Source organism: Taudactylus pleione, unplaced genomic scaffold, assembly GCF_031769625.1.
Source record: "Taudactylus pleione unplaced genomic scaffold, aTauple2 ptg000083l, whole genome shotgun sequence".
Taxonomy (NCBI): Eukaryota; Metazoa; Chordata; class Amphibia; order Anura; family Myobatrachidae; genus Taudactylus; species Taudactylus pleione.
Genome location: NW_028284485.1, coordinates 7235854 through 7253855, shown reverse-complemented (window position 1 = coordinate 7253855; position 18002 = coordinate 7235854). Strand labels below are relative to the sequence as shown.

The 18002-nt window shown below is 38.6% G+C and overlaps 1 protein-coding gene across 2 annotated transcripts in view; it reads left to right on the top strand.

The window, feature by feature from the left end:
- The window catches only part of CDH12 (cadherin 12), an 873582-nt gene that overhangs the window by 722703 nt on the left and 132877 nt on the right, over positions 1-18002 (top strand). For both annotated transcript variants that reach the window (XM_088468267.1, XM_088468266.1), the window contains exon 6: positions 14619-14738. In XM_088468267.1, coding sequence (XP_088324393.1) covers positions 14619-14738 — 120 coding nt within the window. The remainder of the gene's footprint in view (positions 1-14618; positions 14739-18002) is intronic.

Sequence of the window (18002 nt, the reverse complement as noted above, 5' to 3'; positions counted from 1 at the left end):
AGCAGTTTTGGTCTTTGATCTGCAGACCATAGAATAGTAAACCATGAGGTTTCGAGGTGAAACCCAATAACATACTATAATAATTTCCCCCCAGATGTCTAAGCATGTTAAACATACACACACGTTGTTGTTGTTGTTGTTGTTGTTGTTGTTGTTGTTGTTGTTGTTGTTGTTGTTGTTGTTGTTAATAATAATAATAATAATAAAATGTACATTCTATGCTACTATACAATTTATACTTTGCTTTGAAATTTGGGGCCTATTTAACAATGAACCTTAGTACCAACAGAATACTGTATTTTCTTTAGTATCGCAGTGATACTAATATGCCACTAATATTCATGCTGTGTCATGCCCATGCAAGATGGCCAGTGTGCACGTGTGCATGACACTTTCACCCGGCTAGAAGGCTTCGTTGAAGCTGGAAAGACTCTTGGTGGGGACCGTATTACTCTTGCGTCTATAGATGGTGCGATACAGTGACAAATAGTGGTAATCTTAGTTTTACCATTGTTTGTTAAATATTGAGAGAATGACACAACAACTTGAGCAAGCTCTAAAGGGGTTATTTCTCGTTAAATGTAGCCGTTGATATTTTGTTACCAAGTGACTAATATATTGATACCGATCCAAAAACAAAAAATAGTGAAATTTAAAATGTTTAAAGTAAAAAAAAAAATAAAAAGTAGTTTTTAATATCTGTGAGAAGAGAGAACATTGAAGAAAAAAACATATTTCCTAGACTGTATAAGATAATACATTTTTATACATTTTTAAACAGTCATGTATTCCTGTAAGAATTGCATCATATTGATAAATGAAGCGATAACTGATTTAAAATAATCAAGTTTGGGAACTTCAACACAAACTGAAGCTTACTGGCGCCATCTGCTGTCTATAAAGCAAATACAGTATGTTTGAAATTGCTTCTGGAAAATAATGCTCTTAAATTCATCTAATTTCTTTTTCTGTGCATCTCACTGATTTTAAATTTTGGAGATCAATAAAAATGTAGTGATACATGGAGCATTTGTTTATTTTAAAATAATTAAAAAAAATTTGTTGAGGCATTTGTTAAAAGTAAACATCTAGTATGTTGCTAAAGCAGCATGTCATCTGTTCAATAATTTAAATATTAAAAAAAAAATAGATTTATAGAAATTCACAAAATGTTAAATGTTTCACTAATGGATTTTAAATGTGTTGCATTTCATGTTTTAGAAAAAGCATATTACCTAAGATTTAACACGTTAAATATCACATGCCAAAATATTATAATGTACAGATGTGTCTTCATACATCTAGCCTGATTCATTTGTTATGCAACATTATATTGGCGTGACTGCAATAATGGTATATGAGGACACAACTGTAATACAAATTGTTGATAAAAAGCAGGAAAGTTTTAATAACCTTGAGCTTTGTCAGAATGGATGATAATCCTAGTAGTTTCTTACAGATGTATAGATGGTATAGACAAATAAGGAAAGATGGTCCAATGCAAGATAACTGCAAGACATAATTAAAATATAACTTCAAATTTCAAAGTTTGATATGCAGCTTTAGATGAATAAACTCCTTTGTTGCCTTGTTTGGATTGTTTAATTATAATACCATCATCCATGTATTTGCATAAGTACAAATGTTAAGGTGATTAGTATATAAAAGTACATATGATAATGCAAAAAAAAAAAACAGGAAGTCAACAAAAATTGTATGTAAATCAAGGTGCCAGAAAGGTAGGAGTAATATAATCCATGAAAGAGGGAAGACACTCAAGAGAGATCTCTACCCAAGCTTTTTATTTTTCTCTCTATTCCCATCTGTCTCTCCCTCTTTCATGTCTGTCTCTGTCTATCCCTATGTTATCCTGGCTCTCTATCCTACTTACTCTTTCTCTATCTCCTATTACCTATGTCACTGTCCCTAATTTACTTTATCTCTCCCCCACTTTCCCATCCCTTTACCCAATCTCTTTCTCTCCATCTCTTCCCCCTCTCTTCCTTGCCTCTTTTCCCCCTTTCTGTCTTTCTCTGCCCTCTCCAAGTTTCTCAGCCATTCCACACTTTTCTCTCTATCTCTCATTTTTCCTCTCTCCCCCTCCTTTTTGGCTTTCCTTATTTTTGTTGTCTCCCCATTTCAATCTCCTCCACTTGCCCTAGGCATTTTTCTCTCTTTCTTCCCGTTTTCTCTTTATCACCCTCTTTTTTCTCTCTCACCCTGTATATGATATATTCTCTGGCAGCAAAAGTATCTGCATGGATGTCCCGTCATAGGTCAAAGCAATGACTTGTTTGAGAAAAGTGTATAATTGAGGGCACTAAGCACTCATCTATCCTACTCAGGGGAGTGCAAAGACTTAGATATACCAGCACACACTGCTTTTCTATGACAGTATGGTTCTTGTGGAGCAAATGAGTCAGTGTCAGATTTCCTGCTATATCAATTAAAAAAGCTTGCAGCAGTGGGAGGTACATATGTGTCCACATACATCTATCTTCCATATGCTACAAGTCGCGTTACACATAACATGTGAGTGTAGAGTGTCTTTTCGTGCACCTTTTTACCTTCAAATGTGTCAGAGATTTTCATAGGGCACACAAACAGCTTCTGCTGATTAAAATCATATGTGGCATGCCTATGTTCTGTGAGCCAGTCCTGGTTCTAAAAATATTGGGGACAAAATGTGTAGGAGTCCCCCATATTTTATGAACCCAGCACTGGGCTCAGTGAGCCGTTCTTGGTTTTAAAAATATAGGGAAAAAATATTGTGGGGTACCCTGTATTTTTAATACCAGCACCGGGGTCCACTAGTCATAACTGTAATGTCACAGCCAGGGGACCCTTTCACCAGGTCCCCTGGCCAAAGCATTAACACCCCAAACTAGTAAGCCCCGGCCTGGGCTGAAATTACTCTTCTTAAGTCATTTTATGCTTAATATATAATTTGTGAAACATTATAGCACAAGTAAAAAATGATTTAGAAAGTAGCATTTTAGCCCAAATTCATAATAAAAAGCACAAAAATCTACAAAGACATGGACTTTAGTGGAGGCATAAAAAACATAAACGTTGTCTGGAGCCCTGAGTCATTAAGGAATAAAGCTTAGTGAGTTTTCAAGAAAACATATATAAGTGTGAGTGTATAAGTTGCGTAAAACCTGCAGCCTATTCACTTCCCAAGAAGAGAGTGTCACCACACTCTAATAAACATATGAGCTTAGTGAGTTTGTCTGTTTTGTCTCCTTCTAAAGATATTAATTATCCAGTCAAACTTGTGTAACTAGTTCAATGGTGAAGAGACCTAAATGTTATTCTAAGGTAAAAAGTAAAAAAAAAATTGTGTGGGGTCCCCCCATAAACCTATATCCAGCCCTGGATGTGTTAACGGAAAATTGGGGGGGAAACAGGCTTGGGGTTCCCCCTATTTTCCATTAACCAGAAACAGGCTGGACCAGCCAGACTAGGTTATGCTCGGGAGGGGACACCCCCCAAAAGATAATTCCCAAGCATTAACCAGTCATGGGATGAAAGCCCAAGGTTCTATCCTGCATCCCTGGAAGGGGTGGATGCAGGGGTAATGGGTTAAATTAAAAGTTATATAGTTTATCACAGTGAAACTAAAGGTACCAGCAAGCCTGCCCTCTGGCTCTTGTAGATTTAAAAGTGTCAATAGGCCAGCAGCACCTGTATCCCCACTGCGAACATTTTTTTTTATTAAACAAACAACAGTACACACACACACCAAATATTGTTAATCTTTATTACATATTCATTCACTCACTTACCCACCTGCACTCACACTACATACTTACTCCCTGATAGGTCAGTCCTCTTCTCCATGTAGATGACCTAGGTCTTGGTTAAATAAAAAAGCCCAAGGACATGCAAACGGGAAGTGCCAGATGCAACCCAACATGACTTAAGGTAATTTTGCAGTCATCTCCATTCACAACAATTTTTTTTTCCGTGGTAGCAGCCGCTCTCATCCATTCAGCTCAATTTCCATTATCTTTATATTGAGGGTAGGTGTATAAGGACATATCTGTATCTTTTGCATATTTCCAAGCAATTTTGAGTGGATACATTTTGTCAATTTCCCTCCTTTCGTGATATGGGTGTTACTATGTGTCAACTACTGATGTGGCGGAACCCCGTGTTTTGGTAAAACCACCCTCAAATGTTTTATTTTTAGCAAAACTACTCTCAAGTGTATTGTTTTGTTTTGTATTTCTTTAAAAAAAATTATAAAAACAACAAAAATCATGTAACTTGGACCTGTTTTGTTCCTATAGTATTATTAGCATCAATAACATTAATTTCCAGTACATTTTGGCACCAAAAATTACAAGGGAGGGACTTACATGCAAACAAAAAAAACACATCCATTTTTTAGATCCGAGATCCGACTTTCGGGAAAACCCAAGGTGGGACACAGTTCTACTTGGTATCCCAAAATTTGGGTGTTTGACTTTCAGCAAAACTGAACCGCTCATCTCTAATATCAATATGGGGTACAAGCATAAGAGAATCATCTTGAGGGCATGTGGTTGGCATGTAGCTAGAGTTACATCATACTCTGAGTCATAAATATGCAAGGGAATGCCTAATTTAGTCAGATCTCTTGCACCTATCATGGGTTAAGTGCAGAAAATAATGATGATGGCTGCTCTTGCAAACAAAAAATGTGAGGCAGTGCAATGTGTACACATTAGGATGTGCATATAGTCACATTAGCATTCCGTTTACAGTCCATTCATATTCAGAATGTGGCCACATTTGGACCTCTGGGTCTGATTCAGTCCTGGTCGCAAGTGCTGAGCGCTCGCAACCAGGTCGATGTTTGCCCACTGGGCATGCGCACGATAGAGCCAGCTCCATTGTGCGCATGCGTGAGATCCGGCTAGCGACGGGTGCCCCATCGCTCCGGGTTTCACACCAAAGGGGGCAAGCTGTCGATGGTGAGTGACAGCTCGCCCCGTTTGGTGGGCGGGCCGGGGGGGTGGCCGGCCAAATGGAGGCGTTCCCAATGAAACTCTTGCCATTTGGGGGTTGCCCCACTGACATCATGTCAGTGGGAGAGCTTCCGGCTCTGTTAGAGCCGAAAGCTCTCTGGGGCTTGGGGCCATTAGTCCCTACCACAAGGGTCTCATCGCAAGCTCGATGGTCGCGATGGTCTTGACCATCGCCACCATCAACCTGGCCACTCGCTATAGCTGTGGGTGGTCACCCACAGCTATGCGAGTGGCCAGGAGGCCGTTCCCCAAAAAAAAAAAAATGCCCTGATTCAGAGCGAGCGCTCTTTCAGAGCCCCCATCTCTGAATCAGGCCCTCTGTGCGAATCAGAGTCAGGCCCTCTTCTTAAGTAATTTTATGCTTAATATATCATTTGTCAAACATTATAGCACAAGTAAAAATTATTTAGAAAGTAGCATTTTAGTCCAAATTCATAATAAAAAGCACAAAAGTCTATAAAGACATGGACTTTAGTGCAGGCATAAAAAACATCAATGTTGTCTGGAGCCCTGAGTCAATATGGAATATCCTGTAGCTTAGTGAGTTTGTCTGCTTCTAAAGATATTAATGATGCAGGCAAACTTGTGTTACTAGTTAAATGGTGAAGAGACCTTAAACAATATGTTATTCTAAGGTGAAAAATTCCTCTTTTAAAACTCAAGCTGAAGCTTGCTAAAAGAACACTGCTATCACAGTACATTATGGTTAGCTTTTCATGGTTCTTTTTTATGTTAAAGCATACAAGGGCAATGTCAAATTCTTACTTTATAGATGCATAAAAACACATAAATGCATAAAAAGTGTTCTAAGCCAAAGATAAAATGACCATTGACATTATTAATGCAATAGATTACTAATGCAAGGCCTCCCTTTCACTGAAATCTGAAAACTAATAAGGCTGTGTACTGGCTCATTATTATACAGAAAATAAAAGCAAGCATGAGATAATGTTGGGTGAAAAGTAAAATGTAGCACTAAGCGACAGATGCAGATTTGAACACAAGTTGGTAAATAATTGCTTGCACAGGAAAAAAAACAACATATTTTAAAATGCAGGGCTGGATTATCGGCTGGGTGACTCAGGTAGTCACCTAGGGCCCAGCGGGAACCTTTGACAGTCAGCATCAGGCGACTCAGAAACCTCACTTTACAGACCCATTTTTTTTTCTGAGACAGAGAAGACTCTATGATAGCCAATGTTTTATTGATGTTTTTTGGGTACAGGGGAAGGCAGGCTCAGTTGATTGGCTCCTGCACCCATACAGAACATATGTACACATTTAGTTGTATCCTTCTTTATTTATAACACAGTTTTCTTAACATGATATACACAGGACTTGAACTCATTACATCATACACTGCAGTCATACATCTTATACTTGAAGCAACAGTATTTGTAAAGGAAGTCTGGTAACGCTGACAATATGAAACTAGTTGTAATTTTCAGTTTAAAACCATTTCAGCTAACCTGAACTATGTAATGTGTGGCTGCAGGGGATTGGATGTCTGGCTGCACACTACATAAATCTGCTTAGCTGCAATGGTTTTAAACTGTACACTAATTAACACAATATTGGAATTTTATCAGCCGGCAATATCTATTAGTTTATCAAGTGTGCTATTTAAGGCTGAGACATCAATTAATGAGAACAGACAAAATATTATATTATGGTTTGCTCATGATACCTGTCTTTTAACAGATAATAAACATATTGTACTTACCAATATGTACATCACTTTAGGGTTTTATACTTTGCATATACTAATACAAGTTACATTTCAATATAAATCACTACATAAAGTGAATGCTCCACAAGATAAAACTATTCCCTTTTCTTCTTTTGAGTTCTAACTGTGATTATTCTAGGGAGCACCTCCCATTGAGTAAGATTTAAGATAATCTAAAATACTGTATAATTGGGTGGAGCGATTATTAAATTACATTATTCGTGAGTGGTTTTCTACTCTACCATGTACCACTCTTTACATTTAATCAAACCCAGTAAACTGGGAATGAAACTTGCTTGCCATGAAACAAGCAAACAAGTGATTAGGTTTGCTTGTTTCATTAAAGCACTTCGTGTGTGTAAGTTATTTTCTGAGGGAATTCAGATAAACTTACTTGAGCTGATTGTCCATCTATTGAATATGAAATGGTCAGATACCTATGGGACCAGAGTTGTAGAGTGGAGCCACAGCACCTGTAGCAAGCAAATGTCATGGTGCCCCCCTACAGTATTGTAGGATATCTAGGGAGAGGGAGTTTTCTAAAACGTGAGACAATACTCTACAGGTTTTATGTGGGTAGACGGAGGCCTGATTCAGAGGTGGATGTAGCCGCATCTGCTCTTGCTTCTGTTGTTGTAGTCACATCTGCGATAATATGCCAATGCTAGTATCAGCCATCCACCTTGTTTAGTAACCCATGCCACTATTGGCGCACCACTTGCACACCATCAACCCATGCATCGGCCCTATGGCAGGTGCAGTTTCTCCTTCTGACAGTGGCCTCTGTGGCTGTGTGTTTGGAAATGCAGCTGCTTTCACTGACACCCACAACACTCAAATAACATGCCCATGAGATGGACCATTTCTGATGCCATCTGTCTTGATCACAACAGCATATATCTGCATACACTCTGTAATGCATGTGTTGTAGGGGTTTTCTGAATTTATTTTGTGCATGCACAGTTGCAAATAATTGCTCAACTATGTGAACATCAGCATTGCATGCAATTTGTGTGTGCCTCTGAATCAAGCCCTGAGGGTGCAATACTGAGGCAGTACCTTGGCATGAGCATTAGGTAGGCAGGGCTTGGGCTCTGCTTGGGCTCAATATTGAAATGGGGCAGTATTTGGAGAATGGTGCAGTGTTGGAGAAGTATGTTTAAGGGGGTGCAGTATTTGGAGGGGATGCAGTGTAGCTAAAGCAGTGTTGAGGCATTGTGTGGAGTGAGGCAATGTTGGGACAGTATGAGGAGTCTGAGCAGTGTTGGGGTAATATTTGTATGAGGGACAGCATGTGTGGCGGGAACCCTTGATTCACTAATATAATACAATAGAACAGAACACAGGGAAAAACACAAAGAGGAGAAAATCAGGGTAATAACACTAAGAAGAGACAGTGACAATACACCGAGGATACTATAGAAAGTGTTTAAATTTGAAGGCAAGAGGGGAGGAGAGGTGCTCACTACTCACCATGCTTTTAGTTACAGTGCAGGAGGAGCAGAAGTCAGGGTGCACAGCCAGAGTGCAGGCAAATCTATCCCCCTATGATAAGAAAGTGTGGCCAGATTAGCACAGTACCAGTGGCACTCCCAACAGAATCTCCATCATTTTTGTGCCATTCTGTCTTTAAATGATCCCGGTGGTCTTTTTAAAACTGGGACAGTTAAAACCACTGTCAATCAATCTAGGTTGGCACCCCCTGGTGGCAGCCCTGAGCATTAGCTCCAATTTTTCTTAGAGGGGGGAGGAGTTGGTACTAATTACCCTCGCTTGATAGAGGGGCCAGACGGGAGCCTGGGTCCGGGGCTTTCCTCCCCCTTTCCTTTTATCTCCCAGCAGTACAGCACACTATGCTATGTGCTGGGCTGCAGTGTTAAACTGCGTGCGGCTGCTGAGTAGCAGACACAGCAGCCTCCTTTGCCTGTGGGAGGGAGCGATCACACTGTTTGCACCCCCCACCATGGCTTTGCGCCAGGCTGATGGGCTCACAGTGCCCCCCTCCACAGCACGCGAGGGAGTGTGGGCGTGCCTCCTGCGATTAGGCCATGCCCCCTTCCACCAGGTCTGCCACTGCTCTTGATGTCCCTGCTTGTTCTACCCTCACTGCACCACTGGTAGGACAGAATGTGGTATGTTGGGTTGGTATCTACTTCTTGGTGGTACTAGTTGCTAGAGAGCAGTATATTATATGTATTTACTAACTGTAATACATTTGGTAAATTAATCATTAGCAAACATATTAGTGATCAGCAAAAATATAAAACACTACTGACAATGCAAAAGGTACCTGTAACATGCACCACACTAGCTAATTTTGACTATATAGTATAAAAAAGTGTAAATGTAAAATTTTATCTTTAAACTATGTTAATAGGGTGATCTAAGACATGGGTAAATTTATGATCTACACAGTTTACAAACATCATATCAAAACATTTAGGGGTAATATTAAAGAACTGAATTTTAAGAACTGACATTGCAGTGCATTGCAGATTGAAGATCAGTTTTCATTTTTGCTACTTTTTCTAGTTTACAGTTTTTTCCAAGTTTACTTTTTTTTTTCAAATCGGAGCCCAGTAATGATCTTCTGTCATTGAGACATACTAATTCATATTTACTCCCATTTACCATTTATTTTATGAGAACAATGTCGCTACTTTTAATAGGAGCCCTAAGATTTCTGTAAAGAATGGTCACAGTACTCTCACAAAAATCCATGTCTCTTGGAAGGATATAACAAAAATATGCTGTGATCATATTTTAATAGCAGGACAAGTCATGTCTGCCTACTGTGTGTGCAAACTATTTGTCTCCCACAGAGACATCTTTATCCAAAGATAAACCATAAAAATGGACAGTATTTCACACATACATACTTTCCTGCAAACAACACAAATAAAGAAAATGACTTTTGTCCCTTTAATAATGGGGATTCTAAAAATAATAATGGGGAATATAGCATAAAAAAATCCCAAATGAGTTGAATTGATAATATAAACAGAGTAAATATATAATACTATTAGAAAGCTGTAGATGTAAACAATTCATATGATTATATTTTAACCCTCATACAAGAAGAAACTCATTAAACAGCAATATTCTTGGAAAATCTTTCTCTAAAAGAAGTAATAACTTTCTGTATTAATTAGAAAATTAAGGAAATATGCTAATGTATATAACTCTGAATCTTTATAAAACAATACATTGCATACTCGGACACTATTGGTCAGGATATTCTGATTAACCTCAACATCATGAGTTAGAGAAGCCGATATTTACTAAATGTGCATGTTGGTGTAATTTTTATTAAAACATTAGTGATCAGTCAGCATTAGCTTTTATGAAGTGTTATTTATAAAATTGGAAAACTGCAGGCCTACAGTTCAAATTATGATTTGTGAAGTAATTTATCTGTTTATACTAGAGATGAGCGGGTTCGGATTTACTCGGTTCTCAAAACTGCATTTTATTGGCTATGAGAGGGGCATGCATTCAATGCCTAGGGCCAACTCAGCTTCAAGCAAGCAGTGTTGGGACCATTTGACAGGCAGACAATGCCGACAGGGCGGCAGCGAATAAAACCAGTAGGCAGAGCAATGGAAGCACTGCTGAAACACCTGTGAGGTGAGGACTCCATCGCAGAGGACACAGGCACGGAGGATTCCTCCCATCGGAAAAACGGATTGTAGAGACAGCAGGCATCGGCGAAAGAGAAGACCTCACTGGACCCTGGAAGGATAGAGCTGCCCAGTGCAGTATATCACCCCAGGCAGCAGCAAAGCCAGTGGGGTAGACAGATGACATGGCTGCTTGCTGAGGATATACTGAGGAGAGCCTCGGTGGTTAGACCTATAGTATACTCATAGCACTAACAGAGAAGAGGTTTGAGCACGTAAAGGAACTCCCCTGGATGCAGGTTTGTGGCTTACTGCTGTGCTGATCACTTATCCTTGACAAAGCATGAAAGCCACTGGTTTTCCATATGTCCAGAGAGGACCGCCAGTACTCACCCGAATGTTTACATTGGTCTGGCTTATCTTCACCACTTTCAAAGCTCCCCACACTATTGAAGGATCTATTTCCATAACAGTGGAATCTTATCTGTGGTTGCAAGGACAGTGACTAATATTGCCCATTTAGGGATTGCCTTTTTCATATGAGTTCAACATACTGTGGATACATTAAAGGAGAGGGACTGTGAAGGAGTCTTATATTCAAACCCAGTGTGTCCTATTTTATTTCTGCTACAGTTTGTACCCCCTATCAGGGTTTTATTGTTGTGACATTCAAAAAAGTGTTCCACACTTTCCTCATCACATATTTTTAGCAGGTTGCAGAAACTGCTGTTGGAGTAGCTAGTTTTATTAAGCTTATATTAATTGATTGAAAGGCGCACCTATTTTGTTTTTTACCAGAGATGATGAGGTCACAGCACAGTTTTATTCGCCGGAAGAGTGCTGTGCTGGGGCTGTGGGGAGGTTGGGGTGTAATAATGTATGGCATAATATGTAAGGGGCATTACTGTGTGGTATTATGTGTATGAGGGCATTACTAATGTGTGACATGTGTAAAGGGTATTACTGTGTAACATTTCTGCATTATGTGTATAAGAAGCACGACTATTGTGTGGTATTATGTGTACAAGGTGCACTATTGTTTGTTGTAATATGTACAAAAGGCACTACTGAGTGGTGTAATAGGAATAAGGAGCAATATGGTGTGGTGTAGTGTGAATAATGACACTACTGTGTGATGTAATGTGAATAAGGGGCACTTCTGTGAGGCATAATGTGTATAAGACAAAGGGGTACTACTGTGTGGAATAACATGAATAAGGGCCATTATGTGTCATGTAAAGTGAATAAGGGACACTACTGTGTGATGTAACGTGAATAAGGGACACTATCCTGTGATGTAATGTGAATATGGTTGCACTACTGTGTGGCGTAATTTGAATTGGGCGTACTATTGTGTGGCCATGCCCCTTTTCAACAAGACCACACCCCTTCACTGTCCCTCTTTAAAATATTGGGGTTGGGGGCTCCAATGCTTTTGCTGGCATAAGACAACAAAATGTCTAATTACAGCTCTGTGGGTGTGGATTGCAATGGGTGAGGGGTGATGTGTGCTGCTACCTGCTGCTGTGATCAGTGCTGAGTGATGGATGCTGTGCTGGGAGAGGGGTGCTGGGTCGAAGGTAGAACTAGCAGAGGTGCTAGGGAGCACCATCCAAAATCTTGCCTATGGCATCAAATTGGTTAGGGCAGGCTCTGAAAAAAAGGATAAGCAGCACTATGAATGTGTAAATATAAAAATAGATATCAGTAGAAGCTTTAATTAATGTCAGAAACATATACTGTAAGACATATATCCCCTTAAACAATCATGTAACCAATTTAAAATATTGTACATCTCAGAAGAGGAAATTATTAAAGGGGCCTATCCATTATACGACTTTCTGAACGATGCAACCAAAATCATGAGGTTTTGGATGCATCCTTCAGAAAGTCGTCTAATGGATAGCCGGCAAGGACCAGAGATGCGCATGCTCACTGGGTCCTTGCCGACGCCGACTATCTGTGGAACATGCCCGTCAACCTGATGATGATCATCAGGTTCAGCATGTTCTCAGATAGGACGTCAGTCTCCAGCACTGAATCATGTTCAATGAACACCGTTCAGTGCGGGCACCGCACCTAGGTGCTATTCGTTCAGTTTTTCAGGTTTCCTAATGGATAGTCCCTTTAGCTAAAGAAGTATATTGGGGCATATAAATGTAAAATGTAATTTAAACTAAGTGTGTTTAAATAGAATAATCAATTGCCTTTCAAACGTGATACTCACATAAATCACCTCTATTGTTAATTAGCTTTGTTGCAGATGTTAAAGACAGTGCTCACCATTTTTAGGAATTTCCTTATAAACAACCTTTAACTGTATGTTCCATAGCATGTTTCAATTGATAGTCCTCTGAATTATGAATGTAGGAAGATACAGTATATCTTCTTACTGACTTACTAATTTGCATTGACATGGGATACATATTTCTATATGGGATCTATATAAGACTAAAATGCAGTGTTTTGGGAGAAAAATTTAAACGGTTCAATAATAAACCTAGTGAAGAATTAGACTTACTCTTTCCACCTTGCACATTTGAAGCCAAATATACAAATCAATGAAAGGTTGCATGTTTTTCCTGGTACAGTTCCACAAGCTGGAAATTACACATGCTTCTTATTATATATGACATGTGAGACGGACAATTAGATCCAAGACCAAAGTGCAGTTCTCTTTATGTACACATATTTTGTTGGTTGTAAATTACCTTTACAGACTAACTGGCCAACCTTGCAGCAGTCTGATGCACACTAATTATTTTCTATGGTTTGCTGCAAATTTGCAACTCTAGAAAAAACTGTAGAATGTTTGGAAATGACTCTGAATGTGACAAGCAGATCCAACAAAGTCATTAGGGTCTGGAGATGTGCATTCATGATGTAGACCTTTACAGTTTCCTTGGTAATTTCAAAGAAAATACAGGAAACATTTACATCAATCCTTCTGTATCTAGCTTCCTGTTATGTGCTGTCTTCCTCTGTGCTGAATGATTAATGTTTAAACGTACTTCATTAAGAATCCCAGTAGGAAATACTGCAATAATGTGTGTATGCAAAAGTTTAAGCATCACTGTTAAAACTGTATGTTGCATGGAATCTGAAAATATTACTGTTTCACATGCTAGATTTATTGTTGATCTAATTATTGCTATTATTTTATCTGTTACTTTTAACAAAAAATAATAATTGTGTATTTCAGTGTTTATAAATATGATATGTACCCTGAGGTGTAACTCCTGCTAATTATCACTCAAATTAGACAATACATGCATTTATCATGTAAACATTTTTGAATAAAACACATTTAATAATTCTGTGCAAACCTAAAGAATTGTTAATTATTTAAGGCCAGATTTTTCCTTTAACCGTATTTACGGATCACTCAATTTTTGATGTACAATACTAATAGTTAGTACCATTTACTAATAAATTGTGGTATAAAGTGTATTTTTTAAAGTTGTATGGATTTTGTATATCTGAATGTGTAAAATCTATGCAGATAAAATTATTTATATGTTAATATTTTTTTGTTTTTAATGCTGGTGATTTTAACATATATAAACTGCAGTTTAATTTAACAAGATTAGACCAGCACTAATATTGTCAAAATTAATTGTCTTGATATGATTGAATTGGACAATTCTAGTGGCTACATTTTGAAATGCTTCATTGTAATTTTGGTCAAGCTGTACCACAGGGCCGCTCCACGACACTTGTTTCTTGCTAGCAGGGTGCTTGGAACTAATACATAGATATATCAATAAATATGCTTGGATTATATTATTATTTTATATTGATTTATATTATATGCTCAATATTAACAGAAATGTACTATATGTGAATTTTCCCATGAACTTTTATTTTTAATTTTAATCTTATATGCTTTTACTTCAATATTCTGGAAGACGTTTCCGCAAACTGGTGCATATAACTCCCAAAGACATAACTACCAGTTAAAGTCTAATTCTTACATTTCTTGAAGAGTTTTAAAATTAAACTTCTATTTGGTTTAATTTTGTTTATGCAACTTTTTAATGCACAAAAATGTGTGCACCAGAATTGCTAAATCTTCCTATTGTGTTTTGCCAGTATTGCTAGTATTTGTATAAAAAATTGATACAGTATGCAACTAAAAGTGCTTATATTTTCATTTATATATGGCAGATTAAGGGTTGGAAATTGTATAACAAATGCTAAACAATGTCAATATATGAACATAGTCAATTCATATCAGTTACTTTTCCATTACAGGTGCCTATGTGCTTCAGGTCAAAGCAACTGATGCAGATGATCCTACATATGGAAACAGTGCAAGAGTGGTTTATAGCATTCTTCAGGGACAACCTTATTTTTCTATTGACCCTAAAACAGGTACAGTATACTGATATTTCGAGTTGCTTATTTTGTGTTTCATGCATATCTAATTAAATATATATATATATATATATATATATATATATTTTTTTTTTTTTTTTCTAATCACATATTTTTTTTATTGAAGAGTCAGGAAAAAAGCATCCAGAAGATATATTGGATTAATCACAATAAAAGAATAAATGTCAGAACCATTTTTTAACATCTTACAGATAAACAAGGAATAACACGCTATGTAATGAAATATAACTTGAGGAAGCTTACAGCAAACAATTTTTTTCTCAAAAAGAAAAAAAAACAGTAGAAAGAAGGAGGGGTGGAAGTTGTAGAATGTAAAGAAAATATATAATTAGAGGCTCACAATGGACTATTGCATATAAATTATTATGACTAATCCCAAAAATCTGGAAGGATGGAAGGAGTGGGGTCAAAGACAGGGGGGGGAAATGGGTGGAAAAAAACAAAAAAAATGTAGAGATTTAAAGAATATGCAAAGAGAGAAGACTAGAAAAGAGGGAGCAAGCTGTGGGAGACAGAGAGAGGTACCCCAAAAACAAATGGGGGAGGAAAGAGGAGGGACAACAGAAGGAGAAGGTAGTAGGAGCAGGGAATAATAAGTCAGAAAAGACCAGGGAGGGCCACACTTTGAGACCTATACCATGGTGACTATACTGCAGTAAACTTATCCACCATGTTATTTTGGAGGCTTGTTATATACTCCATTTTGGCCACAAACCAAATGCAATTGAGAAGCTGTTGGCAGGTTGGAGGGTGTTTGTTGCCAAGATCCAGAAATCTGATATTTAGCAGCACCTTAAATATGCAGAATTAATTTGTTCTCATGTTTGGAAAGCTGGCAGATTGGGACACAAAGAACAACAAGACTGGATCAAGGGGGACTAAGGTGGATTAGTGAGGGTATCAGAGATTGGACCATCAACCGGAAATGGGTGATATTAGAGCATGTCCACCAAACATGGAAAAAATATCAAATGTGACCACATTGTCTCCAGCAAAGGCCTGAGATATTAGGGTACATTTGTTGAAATTGCTATGGGGCAAGATATCAGTGGGTACATACTTTATAGGGTTTTTCCTTGATGGAAATACTAACAGAACATTTTAAAATGTTGAGGCGATGGCCTCCCAAGTGTCTTCTCCCAAAGTAGTTCCTAATGCCAATTCCCAGTGTTGTTCATGGGTTGTCAGAGTTTGAGAGACCTGGACTAGGATTGAATGATACATTTGAGAGATGATGCCCTTGTCTGTGGGCCTGTAGATGCAAAGATGTTTGATCATGGTGGGATTTCTTAAGGAGTCCAGAGATTAAAGAGATGAAGTGATAAAGTGTTTAATTTGGAGATATTGTTAGAAACAAGACTGCGGGAGAGAATGTTTCTCCTGCAATTGAGAAAAAGATTGTGGAACAAATCCTCCAAGAAGTGATGAAAATGGTGATGCCAGCCACTGACCAAGTGGAGACCATATGAGATGAGTGGCAAGGAGGGATGAAACCACAGAGGGTTTTGGGGCAAAGGATGAATAGATAATGGAAAAGTAGAGTGTAACTGAGGGGACTGACAAGACCAAGAGAGGTCTATTTTTACGAAGGAGCCATGGTAAGTCAGAAACAGAGGAGAATTTGCTGAGTGCAGACTCCAGATCAACCCAGTGTTTGGTGCCTTTAGGGGAGTTCCAGGCAAATAACTGGCTCAGTCTGGGGGCTTGATAATATTTAGCCAATGATGGAAGACCAAGACCTCCAACTATTGTGCTCTTAAAAAGAATGTCTCTTCGTAAATGAGGTCTCCTATTGTTCCAGATGAATTTGCCATAAAGCGATTGAAGAGAGAAGAGAACATGGGAGAAGGGTAACTGCCACAGGAAGAGTCTGAAAGAGATACAGTAGTTTGGGAAGGACATTCATTTTAATCACATAGATAAATAGAGACTACCAATGAGAGATATCTTTTCTAAAGCCCTAAACAGGGGGGAGGTGGTAGTTTGCTTTGTATAGACTGTTATAAGTATTTAATGGAGTCCGTTTGGGCAAGTGAAAGTGATATTAAGATGAAGGAGATCCAGGGGCGGTTTCAGAATATGAAAGGGTAGTGCTTCTGACTTGTTGTGGTTTACCTTGTATCCAGAGAAGTGCCCATAAAGGGAGAGTTCTTGAAATATTTTTCGAAGATCAGGGGATTTGTGAAGGTAAGCAGGACATCGTCAGTGACAAGAGAGAGTTTGTAGAAGGAGCCACCAACAGAGATACCAGAGATATTTGCGCAGATCCAGCAAGCCAGGGGTTCAATGATTAGGGTAAAGATCAGTTGGGAGAGAGGAAACCCCTGCCTTGTGCCATTGAAGATGGAAAAATTCTCAGAGAAAAAAAAACTAGAGGTAGAAAGGTTATGATAAAGGGCCTTAATGGCCTGGAGAAATTTATACCCAAAGCCGAAACTGAGGAGGGTGGTAGTCATAAAGGGCCATGAGACCCTTTCAAAGATCTTCTCGGTGTTGAGGGAAATAAGAAGGTAGGGGAGCCTGAGAGAGATTACTTGGTGGACAAGGTCTACTGAATGTCTGGTGTTATCAAGGGCTTGGCGAGAAGGGATGAAGCCTGCCTGGTCTGGATGGATAAGAGATGGGAGAATGGGGTTAAGTCTATTTGCTAAAATTTTGGAAAATAGTTTGAGTCTGTGTTTAAGAGGGAAATAGGTCCATAGTTAGTTACCAATTGGTGTCTTTACCTTGTTTCAGAATGACCATTATTTTAGCTCTGGTGGTGTCCGGAGGAAAGAAGCTGCCTTCAAGGAGCGGTTTAAAGGAGATTGTAAGGGGAGGTACAAGTGAGCCCTGAAAAGTTTTATAGTAGGAGTAAGGAAGGCCTTCTGGATCAGGAGTGTTAGAGAGTTTTGAAGCTTAAGAGTAAGAGAGACCTCCTCTTCTGTTGTATGAAGATTAAGTGACTCAGAGGTGGAGGACTCAATCAAAGGTAGAGTGCAAAAAGCCAAATAGTCTGAAATAGAGGTAAGGACAGAGGATTGAGGGGAAGCAATTTCCTGAAGTTTGTAGAGGTAAGAATATTAATCTTTGAAAATAAAGTTCATTTTAGAGGGATTATATTGAAGAGAGCCTCAGGGATCATTTAGTACTGGGATTGCTAAAGAGGCCATATGAGCCTCAAGCAATTGGCAAGAAGGATATTTGCCTTGTTGCACTTTTCATAGAATCGCTCTTTAATCTAAGGGATTTTACTACTTT